This window comes from Vidua macroura, chromosome 2, assembly GCF_024509145.1.
Source record: "Vidua macroura isolate BioBank_ID:100142 chromosome 2, ASM2450914v1, whole genome shotgun sequence".
Lineage (NCBI taxonomy): Eukaryota > Metazoa > Chordata > Aves > Passeriformes > Viduidae > Vidua > Vidua macroura.
In genome coordinates this window covers 63,640,738-63,656,728 of record NC_071572.1, presented here as the reverse complement: position 1 = coordinate 63,656,728, position 15,991 = coordinate 63,640,738, and the positions used below count along the sequence as shown (strand labels likewise).

The 15,991-nt window shown below is 36.5% G+C and overlaps 1 protein-coding gene across 1 annotated transcript in view; it reads left to right on the top strand.

Moving 5' to 3' along the window:
- Positions 1–15,991, top strand: part of SENP7 (SUMO specific peptidase 7) — a 53,866-nt gene that overhangs the window by 25,517 nt on the left and 12,358 nt on the right. Inside the window, exons 5-15 of the mRNA XM_053970781.1 lie at positions 170–367; positions 1,937–2,134; positions 5,457–5,572; positions 6,335–6,504; positions 7,455–7,806; positions 8,368–8,525; positions 9,431–9,577; positions 10,973–11,006; positions 11,801–11,968; positions 14,265–14,527; positions 15,548–15,681. Coding sequence (XP_053826756.1) covers positions 170–367; positions 1,937–2,134; positions 5,457–5,572; positions 6,335–6,504; positions 7,455–7,806; positions 8,368–8,525; positions 9,431–9,577; positions 10,973–11,006; positions 11,801–11,968; positions 14,265–14,527; positions 15,548–15,681 — 1,938 coding nt within the window. The remainder of the gene's footprint in view (positions 1–169; positions 368–1,936; positions 2,135–5,456; positions 5,573–6,334; positions 6,505–7,454; positions 7,807–8,367; positions 8,526–9,430; positions 9,578–10,972; positions 11,007–11,800; positions 11,969–14,264; positions 14,528–15,547; positions 15,682–15,991) is intronic.

The following is a 15,991-nucleotide window of genomic DNA, read 5'->3' as shown; positions in this document are numbered from 1 at the left end:
AAATTTGTGATTGCTCTTTTCCAAAGAGAATTGCTTTGTAGATTGCCAGGGCAGTGACCTTAATTCTATAAGGAATGATGCACAGACAGCGAACTCACAGAATATCTTCATTGAATTCATGTGACTTAAAAAGTTCTCAGCGCTTAACGTATGGTTATATGTATGGCAGGCAACCCAAAATTATCTTGACGAATGTCCTGAGGACAAAAATAGGAAGAAAATACACACAGGCGCAACCTAAAACTGGTGATAATTTTTCTGATGCTGGCAAGCTGCAGTCAGATCAAGCACCCTCATCATTTGCTGCCAGCATAAAGATATGGCAGATTTTAAACCCTACTCTCCAAAGTCTTTTTCTGTCTAAAAGGTATGTTGTCTTTGCCTCACGTCACTAAGCAAAATAATTTTCCTTGCAGTTATTTCTTCATGAGAAAGTGCTCTTCATTGTGCCAGTTTCCTTGTTCATTAACTGTATTTTATCTCACTTCACTAAATTCACTTGTACCTGGTTCCTTTTGGTAATCACTGAGAGAGATGGTGCCAGGCATGCTTTAGTGTTTTTTCTGATCAAATGGCTTCTAGATGGTCTTGTACTGTCAAGACCAATTATTTATGGTTTAACCATTGGATTCTCTAAATGTTTGGCTTTTTTTATTCTCATGTAAAGAATACACTTGAATTTAACTGCAGCGCTTTTCTAAGAGGAGATACCAAGGTGTATTTTCACTGTTACTGCTTTAGACTACTCATGAAAATAGGAAAACTGGCATAAATGATCAGAAGAAAAGCGTATCAAGTCTAGTATCTTCTTTGCAGCCCTGCAAGCAGTGGTCAGTTGTAGATATTCAGAGAAAAGTATGGCTGGAGTGAATTATTCTCTGGATTTTCTGTTGAGCTTTGGATGACAGACAGTTTAGGGGCTTCTTTATTGGAGTTTACATCCAGTCTACATGTTCTTCAGTATTAGAATTTTCATCTTTAAGTTGTATCTCTTAATTGTTTATCCCCTGTGGGTCTCTGCAATCGTGTCTGGAAGGTAGTCTCCTGATGAAAAGCAAATTTACATCTTGGTGCAAGAGGAGATCTGAGTGCTCTCCAGACATCACAGAGCCTGTGCTGGAGGATGAACAGAGACAACTGGAAAATTATGCAGTCAATACCCAAAAGGCAGTGTTGTTCAAAACACGTTCAAAAAGGCCATAGCCTTACAACCTAATCCAAAATAAATTGCAATGGAGTGATACCATTTAAATCCCAGTCTGAGAAAGGAAGGGATTATGGGCTATACAACAAGCTGGCTGCTGTGTCATTGTATGGAGTTGAGCTGCTCTTACACATCACGTGCGTGTTCAAGTAGGAGTTGCATTTTTATATTTCTGCTTGGCTTACTTTTGATGCTTGTCTGTTTTAACACCTGGGGGTATTTTTCTGGGTCTTGCAATACTGCAGAGTGCCACCTCATATTTGAGGAGTGGAATAAAATCTAATGCTACCTTTTGTGTACAGGCTACTTTTCTACCTGTTCACTAAGTGCTTTAGAAAATTTGCTGTTTTACTGGAGGCTTCTTGTTCACAGGAAAATCAAGATTGCTTGTTCCAGAGATCTGACAAATGTGTATAGATACTGCATGAAAGCTGTTTAGAGAGAAATATTTGCCAGTTTTTAAACAGTACTGCAGGATATGTTAGAGGCAAAGCAGTGTGCATAGTATCTGGCTAAGGTAAAATTACATGGCTAGTTTTTCTTACATTGGTCTTACCTTGTGTTTACCTGCTTTCCATGTACATTAATGGGATTATTTTTTATTTTTTGCCTCTAAGGGACTACAAAATTCTGATGTTTAATTACCAAGCCTTTAGGATACATGAATTTAACAAGAAGTGTTTCTCTAGATTGCAGTGCAGTACTTATGATTTACTATTATATGTATGGCAGGAAACCCAAAGTTATCTTGACGAACGTCCTGAGTACGAAAATTGGAAGAAAGTACATAGACAGCCACGTAATAATTGATGCAAATTTACCTGCTGCAGACAAATTGCAATTGGGTCAACTACCCTCATCAGCTGTTGCCAGCCTACAGACATGTCAAATCTTAAGTTCTCCTCATGAAAGTTCTTTCCTTTCTGAAAGGTATGTTACTCACTGCCAGTCTTCCTGAAATGACCTAACTTCACAATGGAAAAGAATTTCCCTGAAACAACTTTTGTTCTACCATTTTTTTTTGGATCAGGAGATCGGTTTGTTGAATGCAAATTAACGTGCTTCTCCAATGAGCCATTTTAACATTGCATTTGTTCTGGTTTGCTGGACCTGATGTTAAAAAGGCTACTTTTCTGTCTTAGAAGGAATTTCTGCTTGCAATGCATCACTGCTTTGATTCGGGAAGAAACACAAGTAATTCTAACATATCTTAGTTGGTTTTGTGTCCAGAACCAAAATCTTGCTTTCCGGTTGGTGTTAATGTGTTCTAGCATGATTTCAAAAACTTCTTTTGCAAAATATCTCCAAATTCCTCTCTGTGATAATTAATTTCTTTTCACATTAACCCACTGGTGGTGACAGTATTCCTAACAGGGTGGCTTTGGTTAAGGGCTATGTGTGTCCTTCTATCACTTAACATCTACTTTTCATCTTTTCTTCCAATATTTAGGTTGACTGAGCATCACGGTAATGTTTGACATATAAAACTAGCAGAAATCAGATATTAAGATTAGATAACACCTGTTTTGGTCTAAGGTGGCAGTTGCATTCAAAGTAAGCTGCCTCTGTTTGTGTGTTATGGCTACAACAGCATATTTTCCACAGGGAAAAATAGCAGGAAATTCTGAGGAAGACAGTAGAAAGATGAAGAGGAGAAGGATGATGTGGGTTTTTATTTTTGAAGGCAGGAGTAATTAAAAGTTCCCAAGTTAAAATAGAGAAAAGTCAGTCATATTCATCATTCTGATACGTCAACATATTAGAGAACTGAAATTAATAGCAATTTTTTTCCTATTCAGTTGCCCATTGCTGCTTAGATTAACCTGACAAAGCTGCAATTTAAATGAGATTTAGAGAGAACAGTTTATTAGGCTGTTTTAAAGTATCATATTTTTTGCTAATAATTTTCTGTGACTTAAGGCTGGCTGAAGTGTGGGGTGTTCATTTGGATTGTTGTGAGTTTAGGTTTTTGGTTTTTATTGTTTTGTTTTATTGCAAAATAAGACTAATTTTTCAGTATCTGATTTTTTAACTTTTTAAAGTTTTGGATGATGGGAGGTAGTGGATTTATAGAGGAAAACTTGAACTCTTGTATTTAACGCTCTAAATCTGAGGGTATATCTTGTGTATTTTTTCTGACTCATATCTGGAGCACAATATCATATATTAAGCACAATAATAGTTTGAGCTAGTAATTTTTTGTAGTAGTTGTGAACTCGCTTTAGATTTGGAGTGGTTCATTGTTTGAATGATTAATAATCTGTACCTGTGGCATGGTTTTCTAATGTATTGTGTAAAAAGCTTGTTATCAGGAACCAACATTAGGATGACTTTTCTCCCTTCCCCAGTGACTAGCACTTTAGTGCAATTTGTAATAGATACAGTATGGAAATGGAGAATTGAGAAGTTATTTCAACAAAGTCATGGCTTGATCCTGGTCATGTGTCTGGAAGTAAAGTCAGTGCATTACATAGACTTGGCACTGATTCGTTTAGGGTCTCTTCTTCGGAGGAGAATAATAAAAGCTCCCCCCTTGTAAGTGTTATGCATGTATATGCACATGATCATACAGAGAGTCTCTTGTACCATCAGAGTAGCCAGAATGCATGCTTTTTATTGCTGAAAATTGTGCTAGTTCTGTACTGTGGAAATTTCAGATCAAGTTGAAGAATTGTGTGTCATCAGAACAGGGCAATAATAAATTAACTTATCTCTACCAGCTAGAACTTACTGCCAGCTCCATCTTTCCATTCTTGCTCTTTGTATTACAGAATTGGTGAATTTTTGTTGCTTTACCACAACCCAGTGTGAAATGTACTTATTTAAGTGAGCACTGACCTGTCAGTATAACTAATGAATTTGAAGTAGGTTTTAAATATAAAGAAAGCTAGGGTTTTAAAGTGTTTACAGTATTTATTTCTCATGGTTGTTAAGAACACTTCACAATATATATTGCCATAGCTTCATAAGTAATGCATATATCTGTTCACGGGTGCATTTTAAACTGAATTATCAGCAAAGCTGGCATGGAAAATAAAATGAGTGGAATTTATGTATAAAGCAAATATGTTTAGGGAAATCTGTTAGCTGAAACAGCCCTATTCAGGTGCTTTCTGTTGTTAAAATCCCTGAATTGTGATGTTGGTGTAAAACAAATACTGAAAAACACTTGATTGTTTTGTATGGTCTTTTAAGACTGTCAACTCTCTAGAGCTGTTTTGCATACAAATATTTTAGTTGAGACAGAAGTGTGTGTTCCAAAATAAAGTTTTCTACAGTGACCTGCCTAGTCTTTGTAAGACTGTCTTGTTCCATATACAGAATGAACAATAGAACTTACTGGAAACTACTTCTGTATCTGGTCCAATTCATTATTCTTTATGTATGGAAAGATAATCAGTAATTTTTTCACAGTGCTGATTACCATAGTATTGGAGCACTCCAGGAATCTTTCTCTGTACAGAATTCCTAAAGAGCACTGATAACTCCAATTTACAGATAAGTCACTAAAGAATAGTCATCTGTTCAAAAAGTGTTCAACAGTTTTGGTTGTCTGGTTAGAGATGCCAAGAATGTTTTTTGCCATGGTGGGTGATCATTTTTAGGAGTTGAAGCTTGGCTGTCACTGATATCAGGTGCTGTGATGATCACTTAGCTCTTTTAAAATTTGAGACCACAACATTCTGAATTGAACACATTATGAAATGATAACCACAAAATCCATTTGGATTAAGTACTGTAATTCTTTTCTGTTTCTTTCTTTTGATGGTCCATCTCTCTCTGCCACCTTTAAAGTTACTGTTTCAGGCTCTTTTGAGCAGGAATTTCTATTGCAAATAATTTCACACAAGATCTTACTCAATGTATTCCATCACCAGTTCTGAATCTATGTTAACAAATATGGTGAGAATGTAGTATATTTTTACAAAGGCAATGTTAGTCAACTGACTGTTCTCTTTTTTTCTTGTGTTCTTGTTGCAGTCATTCCTTAAAGCAAAATAATGTTTCAGTGTCTAATCTCAAGCATGTCAGATTCTCATTCTGTGCTTTTAGAAGCATCTGTTTCATTAATAATGTTAGAGTATCTGTGTATTTCCGCAACTGGACTGAATTAGTTTGTTTCATTTGGCAAGGTCCTCATGCTAATGGGAGAGGCAGAAGTTTGAAATCTGATCAACTCTTGTTTCTGTTGGGATTTTTATTCACTATTATTTCAAAATTAAAGATAAGTCATAGTTAATATTATTTACAGGTCTGAAAGTTGCCTGAGAAAGACAGATGTTGAGCTGTGTAAATTGACCAAGGCTTCTAAGGAACCAGAAAAAATTAATGCTGTCACTTTCAGAAGACGAGAACTACAGAAGAAAGGTTTGTAGTTAGCAGTCATCTGGTAGTTAAGTATGAATTTTGGAGCTTGTTGGGATATTTTCCTTTTTTACTCTAGTATTGTGAGGAAAGCACAGAAATAAATTGTGCTCTCAGTATATTTGTTTCCTCAGAACACTTTTTTTTTTTTTACAGATACAGTAAAAATATATCAAATGCCTGATTTTAAATAGGAATAAAACTATGGTGAATCAAATCTGTGGAAGAAAAATGAGACTGAGTGCAGCCTCACTGCACTGATACAGTCTTAATTTTCTAGAAAGTCTTATAATAAAGAATGTAATCCATTAAGGATACTCAAATAGTTTGTGAACCCTGCTAAAATACTCATGCTAGACAATATCAGCTTTCACTGCTGAAAAATTATGACCTCTATGCACACTCTCCAGGGATAATGTGCTGTCCTTTTTATGCTGGTTACTAATGCTTGCAGATTAGAATAGGAATTTGAGAATATTGCTTTTGGCAGAAGATAAATAAAGACTGTGGAGTATAAAGTGCTAAATCTTGTTTGGAAGGCAGCCATGAATTTGGTTATACCCTTGACTAATTATGCACAAATAATAATAATTTTAGGGAATATACAATTATACATTAGCCATATACAATTAAAAAAGGAAAGAACTTACTGTAGAGAACTTATGCCTGCTTCTATGCATTTTATATAAGACATAAACAATATGAAGATATGTAAAGGTTTTTAAAGATAATATGTTCAATTACTTTTTTTTTTTTTGGACACAGAAAACAAACACTGTGGTGAACTGGAGAAGAGGAGTAGACACATGAACAGCACTACTCTTAGTCAGAAGGAATCGGTCTCTTTTGATTCTGAGAAAAGGAAAAGAAGATATAGTGGCCATATTTCTGATGATTGTAATGCACACATTCCACTAAAGTCACCTGTGTTCTCTGTGAGTTGCACTTAATTTTAGCACATATTCACACATACTAACATAGCAGCAGTAGCAGCATCCCAAGTAAAAGGATTATGCCAATAAATAGGATTTATTATACAGGTATATTAGCAGGTATTACCTGTTGAGGTAAAGTAGTTCAGTGATGCATCACAAGGAGTGAATAAAAGTTCTTCTGTCCACATCATCACGATGTGCTTATTGTAGCAGAAAGGTTGAGAAAGATGAATTACAATGTTTCCTTCAGAGAAGAGCATAGATTCAATTTTGAAAATAAGGCATCTAGCTACTTAAGTGAAGCTTCTTTCACAAATGATCTAGAATTCGGGACTAATTAGGGGCTTTAACAGCAAAACTGCAAAGCATACCTGAGGTTATTGAAATCTCGCAGATGTCACCTTTTTGCTTCCTCCTTAGCCCACTGTACTTTTCCCTGAAATTTTGTTCTTACCCATCATTAGGATTTGAAAAAACCCAACAAATAAAAGACTGAGGGAATCAGTCAAGTACAAAGTGTGGTTTATATTCTAGCATTTGAATATAAACAATGAAGGCATCTCTGTAGCCTTCTGTTTTAAACCATACAGAGACAGGCATTTATCAAACCTGTAAAATCCAGTTGACCAAGCCACACTTTTGGAAAGTAAAGAAAGCACTGATTATTGGCCTCTCCATGTCTGACACTGACAGAGCTGCTAAAAATCAGAAATAGTTCCTTGTCCAGTTTGAAGGGGTCACTGTAGCCTTTTAAAAGGTTGTCCCTCAAGCTTTTATGTAATAATACTCTTTGGAATATGAGGGGGGAGAAATGATCCAGAATTAAGCATTAAATGTCACTGTGTTAAGCTATAATTATTTTTTCTAGCACATAGCTAAGATCAGTGATCTGAACCATCTAGAAATGTCAAGCAATAAACTTACATCCTGTCTCTGATTCCTGTTTCTAGGAAAAGAAAAGTTTTAGTTCAACTCAGTCTCCTGGCTGCAGAATACTCTGTGAGGATGGACAAAACCACAGATCTAATCCTATTCTGGTGCCAGACTGTCCAGCAGAGAGAGACTCTAAAGACACTTCCACCCACAACCACTTAAGGCCTGCTCATAGCCACACAGAGGACTCTGCCTCAGAGTCTTCTTCCATAAATTTGTCAAAGAAACAGCTTTCTGCCACCAGTGAGGATGTGATTTCACCACAAGTTCGTACAATCAGGAAATTAAAGATAGACAAATCAGAGTACCTGAGCAAGCTGCGGAACAGAATCTGCAGGGGTAATCAGCAACTTGTTTCCATTGATCCAAGTATGTACTGTGTCTGTGCTGATGACAATTCCTGGTGTGCACTTGGGTACTAGGAGAATTGGAGCATAACTGGCTAGTTGAGACATAGGGAACAAAAGATTGACGACTGCCATCCTGTTGTTTTTAATGCATTGTGCATGTTAGAGAACAGTACCTAGTGTCAGGATCTTGTACCTGAGAAACAGGATGGACAGCCAGATTCTTGAATTCCAATCGTCCCTTTTCAGCTGATTTTGTGGCTATGAAAAAACTAAGCTTTTAATTTTTAATGATGCTAAAACTGAGAAAAATTAGTCTCTTATTTGAAGCAGCTGTGCTGTGTCCTGTTTCATTTAATAGCCAAATAATTTTTATGATCTGGTATAAAAGGTGTTTGTAAAGATGCAGAGCACTGCTTCTTGCATACAGTTCCATGCATGCAGATCTTGACTGGTTTGAGCAGTGTACTTTGATATCATGACTGCAAGACAGAATTCTCTACTTGTCTGAAATCCACAAGGAATTAAATATTCACAAGTCTGTAATTTGTACTATATGTATACTACTTTTTTTCCTTTTTAGTTATCCTTTCCAGTGATGATGAAGATGGCCCTTCTGAACCACAATGCACAGAGCTGATGCAGGATAATATCACTGAAAATAAAGAAACAGACCAACAGTCTGACTTCTGTTTTTCAGACGAGCAATTAGAAGACAAGATGAAAAGTCACACAGAGCAGGTAGTCCAGCTTTTGGCCTATGTATTGTTATGCCAATTTATTTCTGTAATGTTTGTTATAGAAAATGATTGTTTATTATGGTCCCAGTCACAAGCCGAAGCTGCAGTAATTTATTTCACAGCTAGAATACTGGACACTCTTCAGAGAATTTCTCTGGTTCTGAAGCTTGGGTGTTTTTGCTATGTACAGTGTATTTCCTATTTTGACAATAAACTTTTGGAAATATTTAATTTCAGAAAACAGAAAGATCAAATAGTAACCTGAGGTAGAAACAGACATCATAAAGATACATCTGCGGAAAAATTTGTTTCCACATACTGTTTTAAATTGGTCATCATTTCTTTTTGTCATCCAATCCTCTGTTGTAATTCAGGGCTTATGGAAGTTCAGGATCTTTGTTGACAGCAGACAGAGATAAGGTGAAGTTCCCTTTCCTATCAGGCTAGCTGTAGAACTTGAATCTAAAAGTAGCCTTAAAGGTTGTTTGCCCCATTTTTGACTTAATTAGCCTTTGACTTGGATATGGGTTATCTCTGTAATCCTGAAACAAGTCAGAAGAGCCAATGCTGCCTCTTCTCACAGGTGAATCTATTCAATCATAAGCACAGAATTGGATCCTGAAGCTTTGCTATGAAAAGAAAGGTGTTATTCTGTTGCTCTGTTGTTTGTGTTGTTACTAATTTAGAAGCAAGTCAAGAGCATAGATTGTGTCTTGGTAATGGAGGCGTAACAAGGTGCTGTTAGACCCTTAAGGAATGAATACAATAACATCTAGAGTTTTTTAATATGATTTTATGTGGAAGCTGGTTTTGGGAGTCAGTTCTTACAAGCATGAAGAAAGGTATTCCTGAGGTTACAGGAGGAGCATATCTAACAAGTCCTTTAGTAAATACATTTTTTTCCAGTTTTTAACAGAGTCAATTGAAGATAAATGTCCTCTCAGGTTACCTTCTGGAAGCACACCTAGAAAGCAGACAAACTTGGCACTGGATGTTGAATTTGATAGACTACACATCGGGAAATTTAAGTGTTTATCAACAGGTCCTGCTAGGGTAAGTTGTTCTATTATGCTATTTTATGAATATTTAAAAATTAAAATTCTGGTTAAACAAAGACAGTGGTACTTAGTGTGGAAGCACAGTGTTTTTATTACTGTTGCATTTAATTCCTTTGGCTAAACAATGGAGTGTGTGGCCTTGTGCATTTGGACACTGTCAGTAGAAAAGCTAACTGTGATTTCCTGTGGCCACAGTTTTCATGTGTAAAGGTTCTGTATAAATGCTGTACTGGAACACAAGTCATACTGAGGAAATTTTTAATGAATTCTAACAGAAAACAAGGGCCATATTAATGGCCAATTAATACCACTTAAAGACCAATTACTTTTCTGAAATAGTAGTTGTGTTCTAATAAAGTAATTCATAATGATCAGAGTGCAGAAATATACTATGCTCTGGCCTTTTAAACAGAAAATTGCTTACTTTGTGGCTTCAGAGAGCATAAAAACAGTACTAAAAGCTTTAGTGTGTAGACAGTCTGCTACTCACAGGGTGTAGAAACACAAGTGAAGATGTTCTTTAAATGGAGCACCAACTCCTGGAGTTGCAACAGGTCTTTCACCAGGTTCATTCTGTATATTGCAACTGAAAAAGAGATGTTTGAACCTGCATCTCTTGTGCCTTCTGTAAGACATTTTTCAATCTTGGATTGTAATAACAATTTCAGCTTCTCACAAAACAGCAGTTAGAAAAACATTTCATGGAAATTTTCTAAATTAATAGGCAAAAATAATTGAAGAATGAGTTGAAATAAGCTTAGGATCAATGCTTGTAAGTGTAAAGTAGAAATTTTCCTTGGGAAACACAACTTTGTGTCTAAGCGAAAACCTCCTTTGTTAATATATATAACCTTTTGTCAAAGTGGCAATAAAGCATTCCTCATTTAGCAAAGTCTCTTTAACATAGCAGCAGTGCAAGTGCAATCTTTAAAGGCCTTTAACTCAAAGATTGACGGAAAGAAATACTAGCATAAAGTTGAACCACTTCTATCATGTCCTTACTTCAAGCAGTGCATCTGACAGCTTCTCACAGGTTACTTTAGCTCCTTCTGTCCCAAGTGTTCTTTTCTTTCTAAGGAGCCTATAGGCAGTTCTGCAACTTTGTGCTCATTTCTCAGTGCCTTGGGTTTCTGAAAGTTGCTTGCTGTCATTTATGTTCTGCAGTGCCTTTAGGAATATTTTTTTAGGTGATATAGGCAATGTGAAGTCTCAAACTAAGCATATTTGACTTGAGCTTAATGGTGTTTTCCAAACAGAATTATTCTATTATATTATTTTCAGTTTATTTCACTATAAGGAAAAATGTGCAGGTATTTTTAAATCCATATATTGTTTTAATCAATTTGTAAAATATAAACTAATTTATATTTTTTTTTAAATCTTATTTCAGTTTACAATGAAAAATATTGTGATTCCATTTCAGGGTAAGAGATTTTTTTTTTCTTTAGCCTTTTCTAAATTGTATCTTTAAAGTATTGCATTAAAACACTAAGTATGTATTTCTGTTATGAATAATTTATAATATTTCACAAAGATATTAGATAACTTTAAATTTATGTTTTTCAATAAATAAAAGTTTTGGTGTCTTTAGTGTAAGCATTAACTTAGCAGCTTCTTCTACTTTTAAGGTCAATTCATAGTTTTAATGACATGCCTCCCATATTCCTGCATATTTTAGGTGTTGAACTATAGTAGATATGACTATGCTTGTTGTTGAGATGAAACATAGAACTTTTCAAATTAGATCCTTAGGTTTACAAAAATGTATGAGTAGACTAAAGTTAAGAGGAATATAACTATAGATTTGCATTCAGTTGATTTTCCAGTATGATGTGTAGTAGAAAAAGGTTTATAAGCAGTTCTAAGCTGAGTTGACCGAAAGCAAATAGGAATTAATGATTTGCAGTATTCATTTTTCCATATTTGTAGGTATTAACTGTGGTTGTTTTGAGAAAAAAAAAAACAGTTTTGTTCAGGAAGAATCCTGCATGCAGATGTTTAGATTTTTGTGTTACAATTTGGTAACTTTGTTTTATGCAGCTTGATGTAACTGACTAAAATATTGAATTCTCAGTATTTTTTGTAATGCAAGGAATAAGATCTATAAGTATTGTGTTAATACACTCCAGTCATACCTCTCACCATGTAGTTACTGTGATATGTATTACTCTATCTATGGCTGTTAAGATCATAGTTTTTTGGATTTTGTTTTCTACAGTGTTTCTTAAGAACATTCAGCTTACAGTGGATATACTGGATCTGAGAAGATTTGGCTGGTGGAAAAGTGGTGGTGGCTGTTCTTCAACAATTATTTTTCTTTGGTTGTCTGTGGATTATGTAGAAAAGATTGAAACCCAGATGGGAAAGCTAGTTGCCAGCCAACCATGTGAGTAATTGCTCTCCTCAAGTGCAATGAAAAGGTCATATCAGTAAAGTGGCTGTTTGACACCAGTATTTTTTGAATGCAGAGGAAAGTCTATAGTGCTTTAAAGATCACAAAATCAGAAAATACACTGAGTTGGAAGGATCATTGAGTCCAGCTCCTGGCCCTGCACAGCACCATCCTCAAGGATCACACCATGTGCCTGACAGCATTGTCAAAATGCTCCTTGAACTCCTGTCAGGCTGGTGCTGTGACCACTTCCCAGGGGAACCTGTTCCAGTACTCGGGCACCCTCTGGGTGAAGAACCTTTTTCTAATATCCAGTATAACCTTCCCCTGACACAACTTCAGGCTATTCCCTTGGGTCCTGTCACTGGTCACCACAGAGAAGAGATCCATGCCTGCCCCTCCTCTTCCCCTCACAAGGAAGTTGTAACTGCAGTGAGGTCTCCCCTCAGTTTCCTCTTCTGCATGCTGAACGAGTCAAGTGATATCAGCTGCTTCTTGTATGACTTGCCCTCAAGGCCCTTTACCATCTTTGTGGCCCTCCTCTGGATGCTCTCTAATAGCTTAATGTAATTTTATATTGTGATGCCCAAAATTGCATACATGTCCTCAAGGTGAGGCTGTACTAGTGTAGATAAGTTGGTTACTTCTGAATTTCTAAAATGCTTCACTGTACTTTTATTTGGAAGAAAAAAACCTAATATTATCTAATTCAAAACTATTGCTACTTAATAAAAAGACATCAGAACAATTTAATTGTAGTCTCTGTCAGAAGGCCTTCTGAAACTAGACTTGAGTACAAAGCATCTCTCTCTTTAAAATATATGGATGTGTTAAATATCCTTACTCTTGAGTAGTGCATATTCTATACAAAAGGCTTGGCAAGTAAAGACTGACTTGACCTTTGACAAGACTGCAGTGAGCCATTGCATTATTATTGAAGAAAATTTCCACAAAAGGCCAAATGGGCTGTTTAGTCTTAGAGTATTATGGACTCATTGTATTTGTTTTTCTAGCATGAATCTCTGTAAAAAATAGAGCATGCTCTGTAAAAAGTAGAGTATAACTCTGGCTCACATATTCAGAGTGGCACAATCATACAAGGCTTTTACGTAAGCAAAATTGTTGCAAATAGCATCTGTGAAAAAGATGATGTCAGCATTGTCTGTGTGACATTTAATAGTATGTATTCCCTATACAATCACCACATGTATGAAGAAAAATTATAAGTAATGGCAGCTTTACATAAGGAGTACAAGGAGTTTCAAGTAAAGTACTGAATAAAATTTTAGCAGAGAGCAACCTTTAGTTGATGCAAGTTTATTGAAGTTACTGGTACCTTCTGTAGACACAGTTCCCAGTGAAATGAGTGGAATGTGAGTATGAAGATGCAAGGCATCTTTTAATATTAGGTTTATCTGCATTGATTACATTCTTATTGGAGAAACCATCAGGAATTTTTAGTAAATTTGTTTGATTGTTTTACACCTTTTAATTTTACATAGTAATGTGAATGTTTTGATGTGTTTTTAGAGACTTGTTGAAAAAATCAGTGGTGGTTTTGCAGATTGTGGCAATGGTTACTATGGTTCTGCTCTGCTGCCTTAATGTGTTTATATTAGGGGAAAATATATTGTGGTGGATCTGACAGCCTGAGTGGGGTCAGCCAGGAGAGTTAGAAAGGACTTTAATAAGAAGACAGGATAGGCTGTGCTGGTCCATGCTCATGGCATGGCCAGACAAGTGCAATGACCAGCAAAGTATTTAAATGTGACTGGTCCTTCTTATGCCCTTAATCCTCTCTTTGCCCATAATACTTCTTCCCTGAATTACGTGAATGTCTCTCTTTGCTGCCTTTAGGTCTTTCCTTAAACAATCCTTTGGGATTCCTGTGCAATCCCAAAATCCTCTTCCCCTGCATCCCATCATGTGTGCTGTACACCTCAGCAGCAGCCCCCTTTCAGTCCAAAAAGTGCTCTGGCATTGACTTATTGTGATGGGTTTTGGGTCTGGACCCTTGGGCAGAGACTCTCCTGGGGCAGCCCTGGGAAGGGCCCTGATTGTGTGTCTTTGCTCAGTCTGTAATTTGGATTCCTACCTGCTGTTTTGCTGTGCTCCTCTGGGCCGGTGAAAGTGGGACTTCTGTGGGCTGATGGCTCCTGTGATCAACCTGGCAGGGCATTGTTTGGGCTTCCCTCTTGCCATTGTCTCTTTAAGCTGCTTTGTGGTTGTTCAGACAAGTTTCTATCACATAAACTAATAGTTAATATTATCCATTCTCTCACTTTTCCAGCCAAATCCAATGAATTTGTATTTTTTGAACTGTCTCAACCACTCACAGAATGGGAAGAAGACAGACTTACTGAACTGATTACAGGTGTCAGCAAGAGGAACAGAGCACCAGATCTTGCTGAGTTTTTGTCTTTGAAACAAGCAGTACCCTTGTTTAAGGATCTTTCTCCTGAAGAAAGCTCTTTTGTGAGTTGCAATAAGGATCTACTAAAGCAATTCATGCCAAAAAAGAATACTTCAGATGCTCATGAGCCTGTAATTCAGGTTAGTGGATAGCTGTTGCTTCATTCATCACCACTGGTTGGCATTCACACACTGAGTAAATTTTAGGTCAGCCTTCTTCCTTAATTCATAGCTCAAAAAAACCCAGTCAGGATTACTCCAAAATCTGCAGTCAACTAGATTGTGTCCACAGAGGGATAGTCTGTAAACTTTATCAGTAAGTGTAAAGTACCAGTGATTTAGATCTATTAATGGTTGTGTAAGTTTAGAACCACAGGGGTGTTCTGCCCTTGTGGTGTCTCTAGGGCAGCAAGCAGGAAGTTAATCATGTAATGAGTAATGGAACCATTTTTTGGTTGAGCTGGAAGTGCAGCAGAGGAAGAGCTGTGTAGATGGCCCTCCAGATACCTTTAGATATACTTGTGGGGTCTCCACAGCTTGAAAATACTGAATTATTCCTCAGACTGCTGGGGAAATGAATCTCTGCAAGTTGATGTGTTGTCTTGGTTTAATCTCTTGAGTAGATGTCTAAACCCAGCCCCACATCATTGTCACACAGAAATTACATATCTTTGTTCCCACCAGTAAAAAGCCAAGAGACAGCATATCAATCTGCAAGGTCCATGAAACTGGGGACTTTAAAAGGAAGCCAGCCAGCTCAAATATGGATTGTTTTTAGGCATATTGTTCAAGGACTAGATTTTCAAACCTTCTAAGCATATACAGCTTCTGGTAAGACAGTCTGACACTTGTCTCCATTCTTTTATGTTTCTTCTCCAAAACCATTTCTGGTTCACTTGGCAAATAATACTTGAATAGTTTTAGAGAGATTATTATGAATTAAGATCTGTCATTATTTTTTAAAATATTGGTAACTTTTTAGTTGTCTGAACAATGGTATGTTTGCCCAAATATCAAAGTTTGTACTTTGGATTACCAGCAAGAATCCTCTTCAGTGATGCAGGGTACTCCTGTGGTTTTTAGGCTTGGGTTTTGTGTCTTGTGTTTTATGTATCAAGCTGTATATAATGCTTTTTACAATTGTCTGTGTTTTTCTGATAGGAATCAGAGCTAAAAGTCATCAGGCCCAGTTATGCCCTTGCAAATAAGCAGAATAGTGGCTGCTATTGTATCTCTTTGTCCTCTGCACTGAATGATGAATGGAAAGAAGTAAGAGAAATGGGAGCAGTTGAGAAGTAAGTGTATTTCATATAAATGAGAAGGGGAAAATATAAAAAAATGAATAAATTAAATACTGGAATAATAGCCCTCGGTTGTCTGCCATTCTCTAGTTGATTTGAAAGTGTTGTGTGAAAGTCACTCTTCAAATCTAAAATATCAGCAAATATCAGTGTAGTTACCTGTTACAAAACAATATGGATGTGTTATAGGATAACAGTCTCACAGAAATTGGAATAAATCTGATCTATGGCTACAAGGTCATATCATGGGTGCATCAACAGGGAGAGTGGGGATCTCATTGTTTCTATCAGTATCCATTTAATC